The sequence below is a fragment of the Phymastichus coffea genome, unplaced genomic scaffold (assembly GCF_024137745.1).
Source record: "Phymastichus coffea isolate CEN01 unplaced genomic scaffold, Cenicafe_Pcof_1.1 PCOF00057, whole genome shotgun sequence".
NCBI lineage: Eukaryota > Metazoa > Arthropoda > Insecta > Hymenoptera > Eulophidae > Phymastichus > Phymastichus coffea.
The window spans coordinates 775822-798713 of NW_026706868.1; the positions used below are offsets into that span (position 1 = coordinate 775822).

Consider the following 22892-nt stretch of genomic DNA (forward strand, 5'->3'; position numbering starts at 1 on the left):
GCCTTACTCCTTCTTTATCACCTTCGCTTTTTTACTCCCAGCTCCTTTGATCGTCCTCGATTAGCTGCTTCCTACTCGAGCATCACCCGACCAATTTACAACTCATTAATCTTACACCTGCGAGGATTTATGCACCCACTGCGCGGTTTGTCGGCTTTGGGCAAAGGCGCCAAGATTTTTTTACGCTAATCTACTTAAAATCTGCTCGTGGATTGTTATCAAATATAACTATTAAAGAAATCTGCTTAGCGATCGACGATGTTTCCACAGAACACGTTGTTTAAAACTGCATATACATACATATACGACCGAGGGAATTCAAGCATAGTAAGGGCTTCACCGAATAATTAAGTCAAGAAGGCTTTCAGTTACAGTTGTTTAAAAAAAATTTACATATACATATATATTCGATCGATCGATATCGTAAATTGAAACGAATCCACAGAAATTCCGACAAACATATCACCTTACTGTGAAAGCTATTGTTTTGAAAAGTTGAATACTGCGCGTGGTGCATTTGTAAAAAAAATTAATTACCAATCCCTGAATGAAAAAAAGAGAGAAAGCTCGCAAAATGAATAACGCGACGACGCATGCAGATAATGCAACCCTCCGAGGTCGCTCTCTCTTTTTGGCTTTTCACGTGCTCGGTACCTTCAATGAAATCAGAATAAAACACTAGATTTCACGAGACTGCGGAACAAAAAGGGCTTTTTGAAAATTAGTTGCTTTTATCGAAAATTACGCACTCGCGAGCGAGCACACGCACATGAAAAACATGGCGAAGGTTGAGCTTTAAATGAATGGCGATCGGTTCTTTTCATTATATATTGCTCAATGCGAAAACCGGCCAATCCTATTGCCGCGCGCGCGCGCGCGCATTTTCAAATTGGCAAATTCGTTTTACTCGTTACAATGAGCGCTGCGAAAGATCATTCAGCGCGCAAATGTTTTAAATGGTGCGCTACCGCGTCTACCGCGGCGACGCGACGCTTTATTTACAAACAGGCATTTGCACATGCCTCGCACCTCGCACGTATAAATCAGTTATTTTCGCTAGTAAAGTTCACTTAAAGGCATTTGATTATTGCCGAATCGAAAGGACCGTGCACACGTCGGCGAGTCCACGAAACAACGTTACCTTCAATGAATTAAAAAAAAAGCGAGGGACAGAAAGGGAAGCATCCTTTTTTTTGTGCATGATAACGAAGCTCTCTGGTATAAATCCACCGAAAAAAAGTCAATCCGGGCTCTCGACTGGGCACTCGTTAATAACCCGAAAAATCGGCAGAATCGTTTCTACGGTAAAACGGGGTAGGTAGTCGTGGTAACGATAAAAAATCGCGCATAGGGATGTGTAATACCGGAAACGCGCGGGGCAAGGGGGCTAAGTGCGCTACGTATTGTCAGGAGCTCATGGCGGGGGAGGGCTTGTATAGCTCGGGCAAAAAATACTGGAAATGCAACAATAAACATTACTTATCGACTCGGATTTTTTAACGGCGTAAACGTTGGAGAGAGGCGGGGAGGAGAGGTTGCAAACTTTTTTCCTCCGCAATAAAGTCATTTACTCGGTTGCGAAGTTATGGGTAATTCCTACGTGTTGTTGGCAGCGCAGCGAGGCGCTGTGTATGTATATACACCCCATTGATTAGTATTAATGACTTAGCTGTGCGGCACTCATTTCATCCGAATAAAAGTAATTGGATTTGGCGGCGCCTTTTCCGAAAGAACGCCATCGCTTGGCCCCGCTAAAAATACATTAATATCTGTTTGCGCTAATAAACGATAGCGCGGCAGTGCCCGCGTTACGTATAGCTTCGGCATTCGTATATATTCGGCGAAGCTAGTCTAATGGCCAATTTTTTTCTCCTCACTCCCCGAATCATTAATGGGTGCGAGCACGCATTTTTTTTGCGCGCCACACAGCAGCCACACACACACACACACACGCGCGCACGCGCGCGCGCGTGCATACACACCACCGATAATCCGCAGCCCAGACTGCGAATCCGTTTCTCATCCATCAAAGGCATTGATACGCAGCCAGATCTTCCGCTTTTGTAGCCTGCATGCGTATGTTTATCACACCGGTTATTGATTATAGATTTATATGCCAGATATATATACATACAGCAGAAGAATTGGATTAACCTGTGCGAGCTTTTGCATTATTTAATGAGCCGCCTCGCGTGTTGAGACGGTTAGCGAATGACATAATGGCTTAATGATGCTCGCTTTGGAATTGTGGACGTTACTTTTTCATGAGTTCCAGACTGTGTTTGTCACGTAGTGCTTGTTTACTTTGTAATTTTAATTGTGTGCTTCGTGAGTTACGTGTCTGTTTGCTCGGGGGTTATTTCATTATAGGCGATCTAATTTGACTTTGCACTTGTCGGTCAATTGTGGCATACATCGCGCGACTGATGGATTCTTAAATATTTACAAACAGCACTAATCAAGCTTTGAATCTAGAAAATCAAACTTCTTGCTTTTAATCGTTGCATATTTATAGAATGTAAGCCTTTTCGCGTGATTTAAAAATAGTAATTTTGTCGAGCGAATGAATTTCATTTCCGCGCATAAAATGGCGATGAAAGCAAATGCGTCGATCGTCATCTAAAAGCATATTGTAAAACGGCCATCGAAAGCTCATCAACGTGTACCAGCAAAGCCATCAAAGTTCGAGCGAGCTATTTAAAGACATAGCCGGAAAGAGGGAGCAGGGAGCAAAGACCTCGTTCCGCGGAAGCGCGAACTTTTCACCCTCCCCCTTACGCTTGCCAGCCGCCCGGCGTCGACGACGACGCGAAAGAAAAAGAGAAAGTTTTCGGAGGGCGCGCGTCGACCTTGGGACGTGGTCGTCGAGCTACGCTTTTCTCTTTCTCTCCCTTTCTTTAGCGTATAATTCGTCCGCGGTGAGCAAACGATGAATTTCCCCTGCGGAGCTCTGCTCGCAATTATCACCTGGTCATTCTGTTATCTGCGATAAAGTAAGAAGCATATCTCTGCGTGCGGATTAGCTCGAGCGCGTTTGCATGCACGTGGGTGTGTGTGTGCGTGCGTGTGCAAGTGTGGTGATGTAATTAGGGATGGGCTTTTCTGATATGCATTTCAAAGTTACTTTGTACAACGGGGACTTGCTGTAATTAAACTTCAAGTAACACGCGAAAAATTATCTAACAAAAGTTCCTCAGTCAGTTTGTAAATATGGTCACTCGTGACAGTGTAATCTGTACATGTATGCAATTTCCTACAGAATTATATGTATGTACATTTAATATAAAATGACCAGCATATATTTATGTAAAAACCCACAATCGAAGTGGTGGAGCGTAATCTTTTGTTCTGATACAGACCCACATTTTCCTTTGTAGTATTTCGTTGTATCGATGAGGCCATAGTAATATCGAGTTTGAATTCGAAATGCTCATTACGAAAATTACCGAGTTACTCCGACTCTCTTTCTCTGTGGATTTCTACAACAATATCAACAGGGCTAGTCAATGAATATCCGAAAAAACCTTTCAGTCCCTTCGGCTTTCGCTACGAGCTCCCCGGCTTTTCCAACCCCCTTGCAGCCTATTCTCTCTGGTTATATCCCCTACTCACTCCGTCTTTCTCTCTCTCTCTCTCATTCCCCTTCCTTTTCTCACTCAACCTTATTTATATGTAAATGAGCTTCATTTCGCGATATTAATGTTCCGCGCGAAAGGGGTTCATATGCTTACGCCCGTTTCATTTGCACTGTGTAGTTATGGTAGCAGTAGCAGCAGCAGTAGCAGCTCGTCGCGAAGCCAGCCCGCCCCACTATACCAAAAGCACATCGAAATTATGTCTCGAGCGAGAGAATGGCATCGATCTAACTTAAGCTAACATCACGACGGTGTATTCGCGTGTGTTATAATAAGCGACAGTTACTGACGTGATGAGTCATTTGGCCGGTGCGCTACGTGGCTTCTCGTCGCTTGACTCAACGAAATCCCGTGTTTCCTGTACTATTATTTTTCTATTATTGACGCACGAAAAACATCCGGGTCAACCGATCGCGTTATTACAAACGAAAGCCCAAGCTACCCACGGCGGTGGTTCTGGGATTATTTAGCAGAAACAAGAGGCCGCGCACAGAGATGCATGGATGGATAAACGGAGTCATAAAAATAAACAGGGGGTTAATCTCTGTGAGCACTTGATGCGAGCGCGAGAGCTTTCGAACGCTTTGTGCTATACGCACGAGACTTTTATTACTTCAACGAATTTCGTATGGTGTGTGGCGCGGGACAACGCCAGCGAGAGAGAATGAGAGAGCTTTGATGGTTTTATAGGTGGACGTACACTTAATTACGCTCGTATCATCTTAGATAATGCAGGCTGGCAATCAAAAAGCGAGCCGTATGTCTGCTGACGCGTACTGCGTTCTGACGGGTATTATGACCAGACGGAATACTGTGTGCCGTGTGGATTTCTTTTTTAATACTCTCGTTCTCGTTTTAATAAGCGTTCCAGACGGTTGAAATTTCGTAGTATTTTAGTTTGCTATAAAACTCGTGAAAAGGTCCATGAAAATTGGCCTTTGTTCACATTTTCTTGATCGAACGTTAAGACGAACCCGCTTTTCCCACTGAAACGTATACGAGTTTTTTTCCAACGCCTACAATTACATGTAAATTGCCATCAATTAAACATTTAATTGCTTGCTCGAAGTTTGATTGTTTACCAAACACATTATCGAGCGAGAACTCGTTTGGTTTTAATTACTCTCGCAACCGAAGCCAATTTTAATCGTATTAAGCCTCTAATCTTTTATTTAATCGATATTTCTATACAAATTACTCTAGGCATCATAGCCACGCAATCGCACTAATTAAATACACATCATTATCTGACACTTATAACTCTTATAACTAACATAAACACGTGGCTGTATACCGGTGCTTGCTAAGAAAAAATGTGGTAGAGTAATCAAACGTTTAATTCGCTTGAGCTCATTTGGAAACTGTTATAATCGCTTTTGCTACTCGATCAAAAATTAAAAGGCGGTTTCTCATTGCGGCAGATAATGGTCGAGTTGACCGAGACGTGGCGGAGACACAAGCCCAAATGAATGAGAACCAGCGCAGCCAGTAGGCAGAGAGCTAGTGGTGGATTATGCGCCCAACTTCACCCCCAGCCGACCGACTTCACCACCGACTGCGTCGCGCTTTGATTATTCGTTCGGTTCGATTCGCCAATTTTTCCCGTCAATTCGCCGCCGCCGAGAGATCCCTTGTTCTTAATCGAGGCGATATAAGCAATATCTCGAACAGCTGCTGTAGCCAATGAGTCGCTGAATGTTTAATTATCAAAGGGTAATTCTGGAATTACGGACAAGCTCTCAAGAAATCATTTGTCAATAACTAAACAGTGCAGATTCCTTATTTGTGTCGGTATGTATATAGGGAAACGTCTGGCGCGATTTAAAATGACTCACAATAGAAATAATTGAAGCTCTGATATGGAAAAATCAATGAAGAGTAAGACGAAGTGGCATATACATCGAGTGCACAGGACAAGGTGTCACAAAAGTATAAGGCCACCCTTGCAAGGCTCGTGACGTGGGATTTGCATTTAATGGATATTAAAATTAATGGGCATCGCTCATTACGAATGCCCAGCTGCGAGTGCGATAAAATCGCTGGTAATGAAGTCGCGAGCGCTCTCGAGGAATTTAACTTGTAAATTCATCTCGGTGTATACGTCGATAGCCCGGTTTAATTTGCCCCGTCCCTACTCCTAAAGAAATCTATTCCTCAGTCGAGTGAGAAGTAATGACTCGTCAGCGCAGAAAAACAGAAGGCGAAGAAGCGGCAGCTTAATAAAGCTCTGGTCGGCGGGTGGTCGGCGGGTGGGCTGCGCGTTCCTTACGCGAGAGCAGAGAGTCGATAAAATTTTTATAGGTACGCGAGGCATAAAGAGGAGAAGGAGGAGGCCGGTGGCGTGATCTATTCCGACCCCTCTGTCTCTCAGGCCGGTCAGTTTGGAAAGGAGGCCAGATCAGCAAGCAAGCAAGCAAGCAAGCAAGCAAGGCAGCGGCGGCGGCGGTAAGGTTCGGCGAGACAGGGCCAGGGTGGGGAGAAAGGAGTGGGCGATGTATGAATATACATGACCTTGCGCAGCACCCACCCAGCCCTTGCTTCTGCGTCGGTGGCGGCTCTGCTTACATTATTGTATATCTAATTCCGGGGCCGCGCACGGTCCGAGATGCGCTCGCTCTGAGATCCGTTGAGCGAGAGACATTATGCAGGCAGTCTACATATTATACATTCGGACTGGGATTCAATTAAGTTTGGTTAGACCGCTTTTCTCGCTGTGCTCTAGCTGCTGCTGCTGCTGCTGCTGCTGCTGCTGCTGCTGCTGCTGCTGCTGCTGCTGTGAGTACGTGTTCGCGCGTGGCCTCGCGCGCGCGTGTGTGTGTGTGTGTGTATTTGTGTGCCTATAACCGAAAACAGGAAGCTGCTCTGCTCACGGCGCGCGGCAAGCGACGATTTCGAAGCCAAGGTACTTCAGATTGCCGAAGCCTGCCTTAAGAGCTTTGCTCGCCTCCCTCGCTCCCTCAGTAAGGTCGCTTTTATTGCGGGCTTGAATTTATGGATTAAGAATACGCACGGCAGCCACGTGCGTAACGTCGAAGCGCTCACTGCCCTTGCACGCTCTTGTTTGACATTTGACCGCTCGCGCGCACGCGGCCATAAGGTTAATTGAAATACGTCAAGTAGCCTACCATACTGGGAATACTTCGGACCCGCTCGTTAGCCCCTACGTGTGCTACTGTGTAAGCGGATGAAATTGCGTACGAGCTGCATCCGACCTAAGCAAAGAGCTACTTACAATACGCTAGAGGCTTGCTTTTACAGCCAACTCGACCTGTCGTGCAAGTTCGATCGGATCGAAAGAAAGTATAAAGCTTGGCGCATCGAAAGTGTGCGGTTCAATCGGACGCTCCAATCGTCGGTAGATCAGGCCAGCCGAAATGAATCGCTATTTATCATTGCGTTTGAATGAAACCAGTTCTCGCGCAATGAACATTTCATTTTTCATCACAAGTTATCGCACTTTGCGCTCGCTGGTCCAATGCGGTGTCCCTCTACCTTACCGAATATTTAGAATAACACAGGAATCTGGGTTGCAGCATCGCTCGCGACCACGACGTAGGTGCTATAAATTCCTTACAGTTGATTCGCAAAACGGTGAATAATTGCTGGAAATTTGAAAATCATGTCAAGATGAGCTTGCAGCCAAATGCGATCAATAAGAATGAAGCCGAGCAGCAGCAAAAATATCAGAAGTAATTCCGTTGTCAGCGTGGAAATGTTAAATAAATGACTGAGTCTCGATTGGCGTGTGCGCTCAAATAAATTATCGACCAATGAGGATTAATGATGTTTCGCAGCTCTAAAAATGAGACAAAGAGAGAGGCCGGTTGACAGGGCGCTTCCCCAATTCCGTCCGATAAACGTCGGAAAAGCGATCGCCGGCAATGTGCGTTGCTTCAGCTGGCAGACGCTTACGTGCGAAAAGCGAAAAAAGTACGCGTGGAATCGGCCAGACCAGGCGATCTCTGCGCTCGCGCGGGAAAAGAGAAGCGTGCAGCTACAGTGGATACGGGGAGGGTAATCGCGCTCGCCCAGAGAGGAGAGCGAGCTCGGCGCGCACTTATTTCAATTCCATTGCAACACAGTCGAATAATTCGATTAATTAAAAAATGCAGCGCAGCCGCAGCGAGGCGAACGCACGCGCGTGCGCGCGTACGCCCTCGTGGAGAAACTGTTATCGTCGGAGAAAAGGATTGGCTTCCGACAGGGCCACCGATATCGTATAAATTACGATTGTTCGATCGTAGCCGCGCGCATTAATCAACGAGGAAAAGATCCGCGGCATTGTCAATGCAGTGATACGAGTTGGAAAGAGAAATGATTCGATCGACGAGAGAGTCAGTATAGGTAGAGCCGTCGTCACTGCCCCCTCCCTCCCCAAGCCGATCTGCCATTCTCAAGTATGAGCTTGCGTGTACGATTGCGTTGTACTTTTTCTCTCCGCAATAAAATGAGAGCGAGAGAGGGAACTCCGCCTTTCCGTCATTAATGGAAAAGCTCGAGAGCGTAACTACTCGACCTGCTCACTTTGCGAACCTAGCGCTCCCCTCTTAACTGCTCTATTATCCGAAAATCCAGAACTCATTGCTCGTACTCCGTGTGGGCGCTCGCGCAGCAACGAACCTTTACTTGCTGCTCTTCGAATCGGCTAACAAAGTCCTCGATCGAATTATCAGTCATCGACGAGTCATTGAGCTATAATGAAACAAAGTTGCATGCCGCGCGGCTCCGTGCACTCGACAGGAACCACTCGAGCAGTGCAAATCCAAGCTTTTTTCGTAGCCCCTCCAATTCCTCCCCGCAAGATTCGTCCTTGGCGCTTGCGTATCTCGAATAATCATAATAATACGTTAATTAAAGCCACTGATTTATGCGCCTTTCATATTGTAATTGCCTTTGCAAAGGGGACAATCTTTTCTGGCGACAGAGCGAGCGAATAAATTAATTAATCAAGGCGCAATTAATACTCTCCCGCGCTCTCGAGGAAGACGCGCCGCGCGCAACTTTAAAACAAATCGGGCGAGAATACGCGCTACCCCAAGTGTTCTCCCCGCTTCTTTGCCGCGCTGCTGCATTCATAATGTATACTTTGATGAAAGGACCGCTTTAAACTTTGATTGTGCGTCCTACAATGTTCAATTTTGTCTTTGAGTACTTGAAACCCTTTCACTCGTACGTACGATCGCCTGCGCTATTGTCATGCCAATTCAATGCGCCGATTCATCAATCATCAATTCTTTGGATGGAATTTATTCGATCGTGCGCTAATCATACTTAATGGGCAGGCCAATTTTTCTTTCTTCTCGCCGAGGCTCTTATTCATTCAGACTGTTCAAGAGAGTTGTATGCATGTACGTTCAACGTGACTTACTGTGTTCGCTGGCCGGTCAAATCTTCCAACGTTGCTTGCGAGGTTTCAAAAATCCGAGTCAATTGACAACAGAACAAAGACAAAAAGAAAAGCAGCTCGGATTCGGGTTGTGTGTGGTCGATTGTTAATGAGCTCAAGAAGATAGGGAATCGAATAAACAAATCGGCATAACGACGCAGCGACGCGCCACAGATTACAGTGTAAGCTCGGTTATGTGTGTGCTTTACTCGTCGGACAGAGCGGGGGTAGGGTAGATATAGCCGTAGGTAGGCTATAGCCGCCTATCGATCAAACATAACACGCCGCGGTGTCATTAGCTCAAACAAAGGACACGAGCGCGTACATAATTCGCCGCTCAAGTAGGCGGAGCTGCTACTCCGTTGGATAAAACATACTCCGGGCTGTGTGTGTCCGTGCAAGGCAAAATCGCCTATTTACGTGCGCTAATGCCGAGAGCGAGCGAGAAATAGAGAAGCCATACTCAGTCGTCTGGGGGTTGGTTTAATGTCTTTTTAGGGGCGTTAATTAACAGTATTCATTTTGCACAAAGGTTTCTAAATACAAGCCGAGCGCGACACCGCCGCGGATATTATGTCCGGTCCTCATTTTCATCTCCATGCATAATACATTTGAGTATTGTAGCCTGATTAAAGACGAAAAGCGAAAAGCGAGGTTCGCGTAAAGTATTCGCACGGCCCACGACGATCCGGACGAATAGGAGATTAGAAATCGAGGCAGGAGAGGTTGGTCGCCATAGACAATCGGCACTCGATTCACGATCTCTTGACGAAAACGGCAGATAGGGAACACGGCAATAGTTGTCCGGCCGGTACACGCGGAGTTAGCAGCGGCATTAATTAATTATAATTGAGTTTCAGTTGACGCCGGGGCGTTGCTCGCTCGCGAGGAGGCGCGCAGACGAGAAGTGTAAGTAACACAGAGCAGCGGCACTGCTAGTCGTCGCTAGCCTACGCGACTAGCATTTTGAGCATTACCGATATTATGCAGATTCTCACCTATTCTCTTGTTCGTCGTGTGGCTCGAGACCCGATTCGCACTCTCTCTCTCTCTCTCTCTCACGCCTTCTTCTTCTTCTTCTTCTTCTTCTTGGCGCTCCGACTACGAGTTAACAAGCGTACGGACAATGAATTATTCACTTTATTTACCGAGCAGCTCAAACTTTCAGTTTTGTCACGTGATTTGCCCGCGCGATAGAGCGAGAATATTGATTGTCTTTGGGCGCGCACGAGAAAATCCTTCCTCGGCGCGTCGCGTGCAGATGTATAAATCCTCGCGCGGAATAATGTGGCATAGCGTAACTTTTGTCCCGCTATGGATTTTAGCATTTGAATCGAGGCCGCTCGCGGTTTACGCGAACATTTCGCAAGCCAAGGCGATATCGAGTTACGAAATTACTTGGTTTTGATAAGGAAAGTCGTGGAGCTGGTGAAAGAGCATTAAAATCCAAGGGAAATTTACGCGGCTAACGGACGACGACGATTCGGTTTCTCAGGGGAAGCGAAGCAGTTACAGCTTTCGGGCGCTCGCTCGCGAATGACGAGCAAGAGAGGCGAAAACTGTGCTACACTGCACAAGTAAGAAGCTGTTAATCTTCGGTAATAAAGTGTATTTTCATTATAATACAGCATGAATATGCAACGGCGATAATGGCCTTAATATCCCGTGCATCTCGCGCTTCCCTGTGCTTTACGAGCTGAGCCTCTCGTGTGTCTCGCCGCTGCTGGCGCGCCACGTACCACAGGAATTCGAGGATATGCCCGCACTGGATTTCACGCTGTACAAATATCTTCTGCAGACGCCACTGTAAAATCTCGTCGCCGCGTAATCGTATAATTCAAGTGTGCGCATCGAATCCCCGTTGTCGCAATCAAAAGTGCGCGGCATCGTGTTTCGTTTATAATAAACAATAAAACGACAATCCGCAAATCTGCACGATTTAGGTAAAGCAGGATGAGAATAGAGCTTCGCCCCCCATCGCAGGCAGCTAAATTTAATGTGCGCCTAAGCCGCTATTGTCTCGCGCGAAAGCGTACACACGAACTCTCGAGCTGGGCGTCTTGTGAAATCCAAGAATAGCGACGGAGTATTTCAAGATGAAGCGCGCGCGAGGCGGTTATGCGTGCATAAGCTTCAACGCTGTTCTCTCTCCCTCCCACAGATATACACGCGCTGCGTCTATCTGCCTCCTACTTGCTAATTTATTCGTCAAAGTCAATGCTCATAACCCAGCGAACCCTGGAGCAGGAGGCAAACTCCGACGACGACGACGGCGACGACGACTTTCCATTGCGTGCCACCATGGCTAAGTAGCTTTGTTGCTGCGCCGAGGCTGAAGACGGCTAATTATATAAGATTCTCGCGAGCGAACGAAAGCCAAGCTAATTAACCCGTGCGATTGTGGCGCACGAGTCGGTTTGACACGATTTACGGGGATTCTCGAGGGCAAACGCGAAAAAACTTTGGCTTTTAGCCGCTCCTCCTCGTCGTCGCGTATTTATTTATACACAATCGCGAGGCAAAGGATTGCAAGCGTTTGCCCAAAATTTATTCGCGTGTCCGATGATAAACGGTACAGCAACGCTGGTAGCGGCGGCGGCAACCTTCGAGAGCCAATTAAAAGCGGCGGCGACGTCTAATTTTATTTCCAATAAAAACGCCAGGGAGAGGGGGGGGACAAGTCGAGAACACGTTTCATTACTTACGAGCGAGCGAGAGAGAGAGAGAGAGAGAGAGAGAGAGAGAGAGAGAGAGAGAGAGAGAGAGAGAGAGAGAGAGAGGAGAGAGAGAGAGAGAGAGAGAGAGAGAGAGAGAGAGAGAGCGCGCTAAGGTGCTGACTTTTTTCTCGCAAACCGATTTATAAATAGATTTCGCGAAAATTATATCGCGAGTTTGCGATGATCTTCGCGCGCTAGACGAGGAAAAAACGGAACCTCTCTTTCTTGCCGAATATTTGTTTCGTCTACTCTTGCGATTAATAACAGTGATTTACCGAGAGTAATTTTAGATTCGCGAATTATTCAGCCGCGTTACTGACGCAGAGCGAGAGAGACGCTCGCAGCGAGAGCGAGGAAAAAAAGCTGAGCTTTCGATTAAAATTTCAAATTAACAATGTCCCGCTTGGCTCTGGAAACGATTCAAAATAAATTTTGCAAAGTCGGGCTTATTCAAGCTTATCGAGAGCAGACACACGCCCGCGATTCTCTTTGGCGGGGTTGAAAAAAAAGAGATAATCGTAAAAAAAAGGGAGCCCGAGCAAGAGCGCTAGCAGGCTCGCGGGGAATTTATCGAAAACGAAACATCGATTAACGTACGACGAAAAAAGCCACCACCACCGCGCCACCCACTCAGTCTTTCTCTCTCGCGAGCCTATATTTTTTTCTTTTTTTTTTTTTTGCACTCGTTGTGTGTGAGTGTCTATTGCCATACAGATGATGAAAGAGAATAGATAAACGTATGTGTGTCGCGCCCGGGCGAACTGCTGTGCCTTTGTTCTCGCGCCTATTGCTGCATTTTTTTTCTTTCTGCCGTAAACACCTTCCGTTTCACTGGCGATACTCGAAGCTGCGGAAGGGCGCGCAAATTCAAATGCGGAGGATAGATATCTGGAGCATTATAGGCGCGATCATCGAAAAATTGGCTAAACAAAAGATTCTACACAGACGGCTGGCTGCTCCGCGCTTTTTTTTCCATCCAAAGCTTTGACTCTTTCCATCCCTTTCCCTAAACTCCAGCGTGGAAGGCTATATTTAAAAATCGGCGCGCTCTCCTGGAAACTACACCTACAAAGTGAGAGAGAGAGAGAGAGAGAGAGAGAGAGAGAGAGAGAGAGAGAGAGAGAGAGAGAGAGAGAGAGAGAGAGAGAGAGAGAGAGAGGGGCGAGAGGGAGTGAGAGGGCCACACGTATACAGCCGGAGAGTTTATTAAAATCCACACGAGCAGCCGCATGTAAGCGACAGATACGCGGCTATCGCATGCTTCTCGCACACAGACACACAGTCGGTCGTCTCTTTTTTTCTCTCTTTGGAGGTAGGGCTTTATTTCGCGCTCGCCATCCCCACTCCATTCTCTACTCGCTGGCTTTTTCTTTTTGGTCGGCCTGTGCACGAAATTATCATTTTAATAAATGCCTTTGGTGCAAGCGACGCGAACAACGATTCACGCTTGGCGTGCACTGAACATAAACTGATACCATAAGATTTTAATGCCGAGACTCCGCGCCACCTTTTTTTCGCTCGGCGTATTTTTTGGCCATGTGTGAGATGGGCCGGAAGCTAATGTTACTGTGCCCACGCATTTTATTTCTTAATCATTTTTCCCTTTCGCTTTTACGTTTGGTCATTGTTAATTTTCGTTCGCAAGCCGTGGACGCGACTAATTATTCTCTACTGAAAGGTAACGTTAATGAAAGGGGGTACTTTACCAGTGAGTCTTTCCCATTTAGCAAAGAATCTGACGACTGCGGTCCGTTTGAATAACTCACCTGCAACAGACAGAGAAAAATTTCGAAAAGATTAATTATCGTTGTCACGCAACTGTGAAATCATTGTAAATACATACATAGACAAGCATACAAAAGTGAAGTGAAAAAAAAAAAGAAAATTAAACAATTAAAACAGTCCTTAACGCTTTTCATTATAACTCTCAGCAAGAACAATGTCTCTTGCGGAGAGCTTCTGTGCAAAAAAAGTACGCGTGCGACGCGTAGAGTCCACTAACGAAAAGGTTTCGGACTTTGGGAGGGGAAGGGCGGGGGTAGGTGTCGAGCGCGTGTACGTGGGAGCCTTTGTCTTGCAAAAAACGTCGCGCGAATATATATCACGCCATTGTTTCACCTGCGTAGCACTCTTCTCGCATAATTACGCGTCGCCGAGAGTCGCTGTTTTAAAGTTAAACTTCACCTAAATAAAGCTTAATGTTATTATATGGCCAGTCCGCCACGCGCGAGCCACTTTCAAACGTCGTTATGTGTGTACGCTTGTGTCTCTCTCGGCTCTGCCGCCGCCTCTGCGTGTGTGCGTGATCGCTTTTCTGCCGAGCTCTCCGCGTGGGTATATAACTTATATACGCGCCATTTTCACGTTTATTCTATTTTTCTCATTTATTTGAGAGCGAATTTTCATTAGAGTATGATGTAATGATTTACGATATAGACAAGTCTAATTGAGTTTCTACTTTTTACTCATATTTTCTGTTGATTCTCATACAATTACATTTATAATAATGAAAATTGAAACGAAAGTCTCATGTTATTAATGAATCATAATAAAAATGATTTTTATTGATTAACGAGTATTTCAATTACTGCTACAAATTAGTTCAATAAAAAAATAAACACATCATGTATAGCTAGTTCCGTGAATTATATTACTTCCATTATTTACAGAGGTGCATTATTATTACCATTAGAGGTATATTATTTACCCAGGTCGATTTTGAGCGAGCGAATTTCTTATTTAACATTATCGTACTTCACGAACTATCAAAGAATTTGTTTTCTTGCCACGAATGCGAGCAAACAAGCAAGAATTTACAACCAACATTACATCACAGCCCCGCCGACTTTCCCTAAAAAAATACAAAATGCCATAAAGAGACATTTCAATACTCGGCTATAAAACTTAATGCGTAACATGCCAACACTGGATGAGAATTCAAAACGAGCTTTCATCCGGCGATGCTTTCGAGTACGGGAATATTCTCCCTGCGTCGACAGTGCATGATAATTGACACAGAAGAACGGTCAACGCGCCAAAAAATGTGGACGCAGTGAGAAAAACCTGCCCGAGAGTACATAGTCCAGCTACGGTGGCCATTACCTCGCGGCAATGTTCAGGGTCGGGATAGAGAGGGCCAAACCTTGTTTATCCGTGAGTGCGAGCCGCGCGATGCATTAACACGAAATGTCAATTATAGCTATATTCTCAATATCCATAATTATCGTCGCGCCTAGCCTCTGTCAGAGCTTGCGCGAGCAGCTCTTTGCGCTCTCGTCCACCCCAAATCAAATGATGACGTGGCGTTCATTTGCAAACTCCACCGCCGGTGCATTATTTTTATTAGTCTCCACGTTATAACCGTGTGCGTGCATGCGAGCGTCTGTATATGTACGTGGGAGCGAGTTTAGCTGAAAATCTCTCGCGCTAATGATATGCATGTGCAGGGAGAAAGACTCCGAGGGGATCCGCATCTCCCGAGAGACTAGCCGTTGGGCATCGATTCAATTCGGCTGCCGATGTGGCTGCCTACTCTACGTACTAATGCAAAACTTTTTTTCATCGATCAAGTCTCATCTTGTATTAATGCCGTTTAATCTTTTAGCAGCTCTAGCGTATGTTTTTTTTTTCGACAAGGGACTGGTTTAAAAATATTGAATTCTGTTTTATGGTATTTACAATGGATCGATCTGTAGGGACTATCAATATTTTCTGGTTATAATTTATGTGGCTTACACAATTACGCATATACATGCAAAGTGTCTTTCCCCATTTATTTGCATCTGAGTTTTCATTTTACGAGAAAGAACGAGTGTCAAGATACAATAGTGACGCACACTATATGATTATTGACGAAATTTAAACTTTCACGAGGTGCTTTTGTAACAGAACACGATAACGCTTGTAGACTACACTAAAATAGCAAGTGATGTTACAAATTAAACGAAACTGACAGTAGTAGTGGTCTACTGCTAGTCGCTATACGCTATACCTGCACAACTCGTCGAAAAAACTCGAACCAGAGTAGGGGATGGTTAGGCTCAGTGCAAAATCGATTTTTTTGGCGGGATATATCAGAGGAGGTGGGGACAAAAAAAAAGCATGTTCGCCAATACGACAGATCCGATACTTTTTTAGAGGCGGGAGGGGGGGGGGGGGCGAAAAAAAAAACGCGACAGTAAAATCAGCCGTTACATCTACCCATATCACCCCCTTACCCCCTTTCCTCCTCATCCGACGGTATGCAAATCATGGATAATGCATCGGCGATTATACCACGCAAGGGGGTGATAAAAAAATATTCTTTTCAGTCGTAAAAATCCGATGCAATTTTTCCGAAGAAGCCACATTCGTACGCGCTCTGTTAAATGCGCATATTTATGAAGCATCCCCCAATCAACGCTACCTATTATAAGCTTCTTATATCGTTAGCGGCGGTGGTATTTATTGCGCGTCGCATAAGAGCCATCGATAGCGAATAAATTATTAACGAGTTAATGCGAAGGACTTTGCGTGCTGCATACATAAATGAGGAATCTCCTCATTAAATATTAAAAGCTCATTTTAGGATTATTAATCGCTTTCGTAAAAGTCGATTGGTCAGAGACGAAAAAGAAATGAGAGAAATTTGATCCGTCATGAGTAGGAAACTTGAGCGGTGCTCGTAAAAAAGCAAAACTCCGAGCACTCTCTCGAGGGAATAGAGATCCTACGTATAACAAGCGGCTGGATGTACGCGAGTCGGAGCAGCGTATGGGAAAAAAGCGAAGAACGAAGATAATACAGGTCGCGTCTAGTAATTCCCTGTCTGTCGTAGGTCGCGCTGCATAGTTCGCTCGCACTCAGTTTCTAACTCGTCTGCATCGAGCATTCCTAGAACAGTAATCTTATTAAATTTACATATTAATCAACGGATTTTAATTATCCCCGACCCTCGGCGCGCGTCGGTGGTGGCCGGTAGGGGTAAAGAAGGAGAGCGTGGGTGAAGGGCGGGCGGGGGGCACAGTTCACGCAGTGAGAGAGAGAGAGAGAGAGTCGGCTCTCGTAATTTACATTAATCCAATAATTGCATGGAGGTTTCCTAATTAGAAATTCAAATGAGGTGGTGGCACAGGGCTACCAACTCAGCGCTAGAGCGAGACCGAGCAAAGTCCGCAGTGGAGCTACTCTCTCACTCGCTCACTCGCTCAGTCGGCTGTGTGTGCACGTATGTACACCGGCTACTCTGCCAGCACACAACTTGGAGTATTACGCGATGGACGTCGTCGAGGCTGAAATTACCGAAATCTGCATGGAGCGAACTAAGCTTGCGCAGCTAGCGCCACTATTGGTGAATATATACTACACTCGGATGTGTGTATGTGTGTGCGTGCATGCGTGCGTGAGTGTGTGCGTGCGTGTGAAAATATGTAGATATATCATTTTCAATCCTTCCTTCCTTCCTTCCTTATTCATCTTAAAGTTTATTCGCGCTTGGCTAATTAATTTTCGCGCGCAAAAAACCAACGAAAATTTTCGTCTAAAGTGCCCGTCGAGCCGGAGAGAGCGAGCATGACGAGAGCGAGACAGAGAAAGCTAAAAGCGATTTCCAGGCCAATATGGCGTTGTCCATCGGTACGTCTCGTTGCGTGCGGTCCTTTTGTTGTCCCCGGAGGGATCCTTCGACAACCCTAACACGTCCCTAATACCATCACAGGCTGCCACTCACGCCCCTCCCTCAACCTGACTCTCTCTCTCTCTCTCTCTCGCCGAGCATACACCAACAAGCGACTCAAAAACAGACCAGTAACCTTTTTTTGTTACACAGCACACTTTTTTTTAACACCAACGTTCCTTTACATCGATTTAACATGCTCTCTCGGCTGAGAAAAATATTTGGGGATGTTGAAAGTCTCCACTCTTCTTAGTCGTGCAGCGGTAATTTTTTAACAGAAATTAATTTTCCGTGTAGGGAACTGAAATGATGTGATATCAATCTCGCGGAAATGTGCATCTGTCTATTATCCCACATCGATTATTTTTGATGTCTAATATGCATTCGAAATTCACACTTATGCAGGTGTAATTAAATTGCATCAAGTAAATTCAATAAAATGAAGCTTCATTGTACAGTCTTCTAATGAAATTTGTCGAAATTTACAATAATTCATGTAGCGTGGCGAATCCAATAATTCGCTTCAAAGTCAAATTTAAAAATAACGATTCAATTGTCTTATAAGGAAAAAGAAAATCTAAGGAAACACGACGCGACTTTATTTGAAAATCGTTAAAGCGAACGAAAATACACAGCGGTATAGCATCCAAATCAATAACAGTAGCACGCAGAGTAGCTAAATCCAATAATACAAAAGCTTCAATAATCTACCAGGCTAGTTAATTAGATGTCTTGGCTGGCGCTTGAAAGCGCGTAAGCCTACAATGTAACTATGCAACGAAGGCGGCAAATGGAAGGCCGCGCGCGCATCGAGAGGAGCGATTCCCAGGATATAGTCTCGCCTTGGGACGATTAGCACAGGTGTCAAGCTGCCATCGCATAGATACGAGCTCGTGCGCGCGCGCGCGGACAAGTAGATTTCTCTCTCGTTCGCTCGCTAACGGGACTTCGCAGAGGCATCGACTGACAATTAAGCGTACACGGTGTATTTCTAATATATGCCAAAAACAAACGGCGAAAAAGAGACTTTTAGTTTTTATATTAAAACTCGATTTGCTTTTAATTGCTAGCGCGGCACGGAACACGTAAATTAAATTCGATTTTATCGGCTCACGGTACACATTAAAGAGGTGCGCCATGGAAAAGTATCGTCGCTGCGAGAGGAAGGGAGATGCTAATAAAAGGAAATCCTCGTATGATTGCCAACGCATTAGCCGCATGAGGAATGCCCGTGAGTTTGCGCGTGTATGTGTGATAGGGGGGAGGTGTACGTTTCATCAGGCACGTGCGATCGAATATCGCTTTGCGTTTGCCTTTGGATTTCCTTGGAAATCGAAAATCAGTGCTCGCCGCCTTGGCTCTCTCTCTCTCCCTGGCAGGACACTCACTTATGCATATGTAAGAGCCGCGCGGCAGTGGTGTTGGCGGAGCTGTAGCAGCGGCGCGCAATTCGATGAAATTTCCAACATTAATTGTATCACAATGGTAATTGAATCTGCGGAGCTCCGTCTATTTGAACAATAGTTGGTTATATTATGTAGATTTGCCGACGCCGTCGTCATAGTCGTGTAGGTCCCTCTCTCCTACTTCGTCCTCCGTCTAGGCTGTTTAAACACAGACGATATCGCGTAGAAACTACTACTGCCAGCCTAGTTCTCTCTCTCTCTCTCGTTCTCTCTCGCCCTCTCCCTCTCTCTCTCTCTCTCTCTCTTCTCCTCGCTTTTAGGTGCGGCAGCCGCCCACGCCATTATCATAATTGCACGCGCGCACGGCTCCTTCGAATGACCCCTTCTTACTCTCTTTCCCCACCAGCTTCTACATCCTCGCTTGCAAGCTCCCTCACGAACTTGGCCAGCTAGCGAGATTAGCCGTACGAGCTTCCAAACTAGCTATAACCTACGTATCAAGTTTCAGCTCGCTCTGCTAATGATCTGATTTTCACGTGAGCGGTAAAATGAATTTATTTCATAATTACCACAAGGACGCGAACGTGTACGCTACGCAGCCGAAACTGTATCAATTTTCGCGATTAAGCTTTTAATTAATGCGAAATTGAAATCGCGAGTACGAGCGTGCGTCCGCTTGATTTACAGGCTGGCGTTAACATAATGTGTGTCTGACCGCACGCGGTCTTTATCTACTTACTGGAACGGCAATACGTTAAGCGCGCGCGCGTTTGCCAACGAAATCAACGATACTAATGTAATGAATGACCGGCTGCGTGGTCTCCCTCGCTCTCTCGCTGGCCAAATTAAAAATTACAAACGCACACGTCCATGTGCTCAAAGCAACGTGCACCGACGCGGCCTTGATTTGGTTTATTTATTCGTCAGTGTCGCACCGCCGCCACCGCCGCGTGAACAGTCATTAAAAGTCAGCGAGCTCTTTCGCTCGCTGCCGAATCACTACAGTTCACTCAGCGAAATAGAAGAAAATCGAATATTAATTTCGTTGCGCACGCAAAAGAGCGTAGAATGAGAGTCTGGCTTGGAAAATGAATTAACCTATTTAATTAGCGCCACACGAGAGCTGTAACGAGAAGTTATTGCGAGTGACAGAGAGAGAGAGAGAGAGAGAGAGAGAGAGAGAGCGTGAGCGTGAGCGTAGCACACGTGCAATGCTGGCCTCCCACCTAAAATTACAGAGGCTGCCGCGAGGATATTTCAAACGGGCTCGCCCTCGCGGATAAACGCTTTTAATGGAACAATTAACGTTGCGATCATTTTTAATGAGAATACACGCGATGTTTCTATCGCTGCCGCTTATAAACACGTCCGACCCACTGCGCGCCCAGCTCGCCCGCGCGCGTTTAAACGCGCTACATAATTATTTTGCTCTCCCACCCTCGGGCCGAGTTTAACAATTGAAATCCGCTCTCACCACTTTTATTGACTTCCCATTCAGCTCGCTCTGGCGATCGTCAAAACTTTTGTCGTAATTATGTAAAATACCTGCCCTCTCTCTCTCTCTCTCTCTCTCTCTCTCTCTCTCTCTCTTTTGCTCGCCTCTCTTTCTCCTCACTCACTCTCTCCGCGCGAGCAAACAATAGAACGGAGAATCGCGTGCCGCCAACCATATAAATCCTAATTCCGCGATCAGCGATATCTGCGCCGTTCTAGACCGCGCACTGGCTTCTTATATTTACTCTCGTGGCGTTCGACCATATAACCACCCTACCATGCCGGCGGCGAAACGATCGTGCGATCGCCAAGTTTTCCAACTCGAGGCGTGCACACTGATAAGGCTGCAATGATCATGACTGATGCTAATGATAGTGATTCCGAGACGATAATCGGCTGTCAATTATCGGACGGACGAAGGAAGAAAAAAAAATGAATTATAGGCATAATTTGCTAATGGGCTCTAAGCACTCTTCTCGGTCTTAACCCCTTCTCCAGCGATCGAGAGGCACAAAGGACTTGGCGCGTTATTGAACGTTAATTAGAAGCGCTTCAAGAATAATATCTGCTGCGGAGCACACCGGAGCACACGTTAATGAACGATAATTTTTCGTTAGGCTTATTGCTTAGGTAATATTCATGTCACTTTCATTCGAGAAAATTTCGTCCTGTTTAACGGATTATTTTTTAAATAAGAAAATCAATTTCAATATTCTTGTGCTCGATTACTAAACCACGAGTGCCGATATAAAAGTACACGTAAGTAAAATTATATTATCAGACGAAAATACCGTATGAAAATAATCTGTTGGATTATTCCTGAAAGACAGCGAATTAACGAGAGCTGATTCACGTTAATATCAATGAGGTTCTTATGAAAGAGCTTTTCTAGCTGGATAGTCAATTAGTAATATCGAATTATGCTCGCTATTATATCTAACAGTGATAAAGTCCTGATTTACCTGCGTTTGGCATGCCCGTGATGTCCCGCAAAAACATCATGCGGCGACCTTGGCCAGTGGCACATAATAAATCTACACGCGAGTGAGGCGTGCAAGCATATAGTCAAGCAGCACGTCCTCTCACTCTCTCGGCAGTGCTTATTACCTCCGAAATGTAAATCGATCGACGGGGACGGCGGCAGCAGTGGTGGCGGCTCCCTAATCACGTCGGCCGCTAATGCTAGCAAAATCAGCCTCGACGAGCTGATGCTGCTGCTGCTGCTGCCGCTGCTGCCGCTGCTGCCGCTGCTGCCGCTGCTGCTGCTCGCGCGCCACACGTAACGTCTGCTAATTATATTAGCGACTAATGGATATAGTTAATCGCTAATTATCAGGCCTCCAATGAATGATCGATAGCGACGAGATTGCGGATTACCAAAAGTGTCGTTGTTGCCAGCCACCATGGCTTTCGATCCTCCTGCTGCTACCAACTAAACTGCACGCCCTCCCCACTCGCCCGTCCACGATCACTGATACTGCTATACTTAGCACCCAGGATTACGGCGCCGTTCGTAACTAGCACGATCTCTACGCTGAATTATTATTGCATTGTTATCGATACTTGATTTTCAGTCTATTTTTACCTAAAGGCTATTGCGCCATCGCTTCGTTTCAAGTTCATATTTATTGATATTGATGGAAATAATTATTATTGGTATGTTTTCTGTGCTGATTGATGAGCTGCTTGAATCTCAAACACTAATTATTATCTATCTTATTTACCCACACTTGTTTATACATAATGAAGAATCTTATGTGTAATACTTGACACCAATATAATTAATAACAATGATTAAATCTAGCCAATCAACACAATCACTTGGATAAATATGTCAGTTGTAGATTTATTAACCTCAGTATTTCCAATAATTTACCGAAAGGCAATTTACAACAAATCATCGATTATTATTGAAGAGATAAAATAATTCGTAATCATCAATCATTGAAAACACATCTAAATAACACGCGGAATTTATATTTTCATAACGCATATAAAGCCACATGATTATGCATGAAAATTTTATGTTAAGCTTCACGTACCTTACAACGAGATTCAATTATTAATTGAACGTAAGATGAATGAGAATGTAATTTTTAACCTTTCGCGGAAATACATGGGGTTTTTTTTTGAATAAACGGTATACAATATTCAAAGTCGTATTCATGAATTTCCGCTCAATCCAGAATTGCAAATGAAAAGAAAGTGCAGGTGCTCAGTAATATCGATAAAATTAGTTACATAAGCATCATCCGTAAAGCAAAAGCCAACAAGTACAAGCTTAAAGGGCGTTGAAAATGATTATACTTTGTCAGTCTTGTTCACAGCCTCCTCGCTTGATGAAGTGAGGCGCGCATCGTGATAAAGCTTTCGCCCCCTCGACTTGAAGGCGCAAAGTGTCAGTCAACGAGTGTGCGAGCAGTGTATAGCTCGAGAGTACGTACACGCCTACGAGATCTTTATTAAATCTTTACGCCCGTGAACTGCATGCGTAGATTGCTGTTGCGTTGTCAAACGCGTCTCGTCGGAAATGACTTATTATTGTCTCTCAGCACGTGTGGCTAGCAGGAAAATTGAATCATCAATCAGTTTCGGTGATGC

At 45.4% G+C, this 22892-nt stretch overlaps 1 protein-coding gene across 9 annotated transcripts in view; it reads right to left on the bottom strand.

The window, feature by feature from the left end:
• LOC131666182 (POU domain, class 6, transcription factor 2) overlaps positions 1-22892 on the bottom strand; it is a 106704-nt gene that overhangs the window by 17720 nt on the left and 66092 nt on the right. For 7 of the 9 annotated variants that reach the window (XM_058938604.1, XM_058938602.1, XM_058938605.1 and 4 more), the window contains one exon: positions 13445-13504. The exons of the other annotated variants lie outside the window; for them this stretch is intronic. In XM_058938604.1, the coding sequence (XP_058794587.1) occupies positions 13445-13504 (60 nt within the window). The remainder of the gene's footprint in view (positions 1-13444; positions 13505-22892) is intronic. 9 annotated transcript variants of the gene reach the window in all.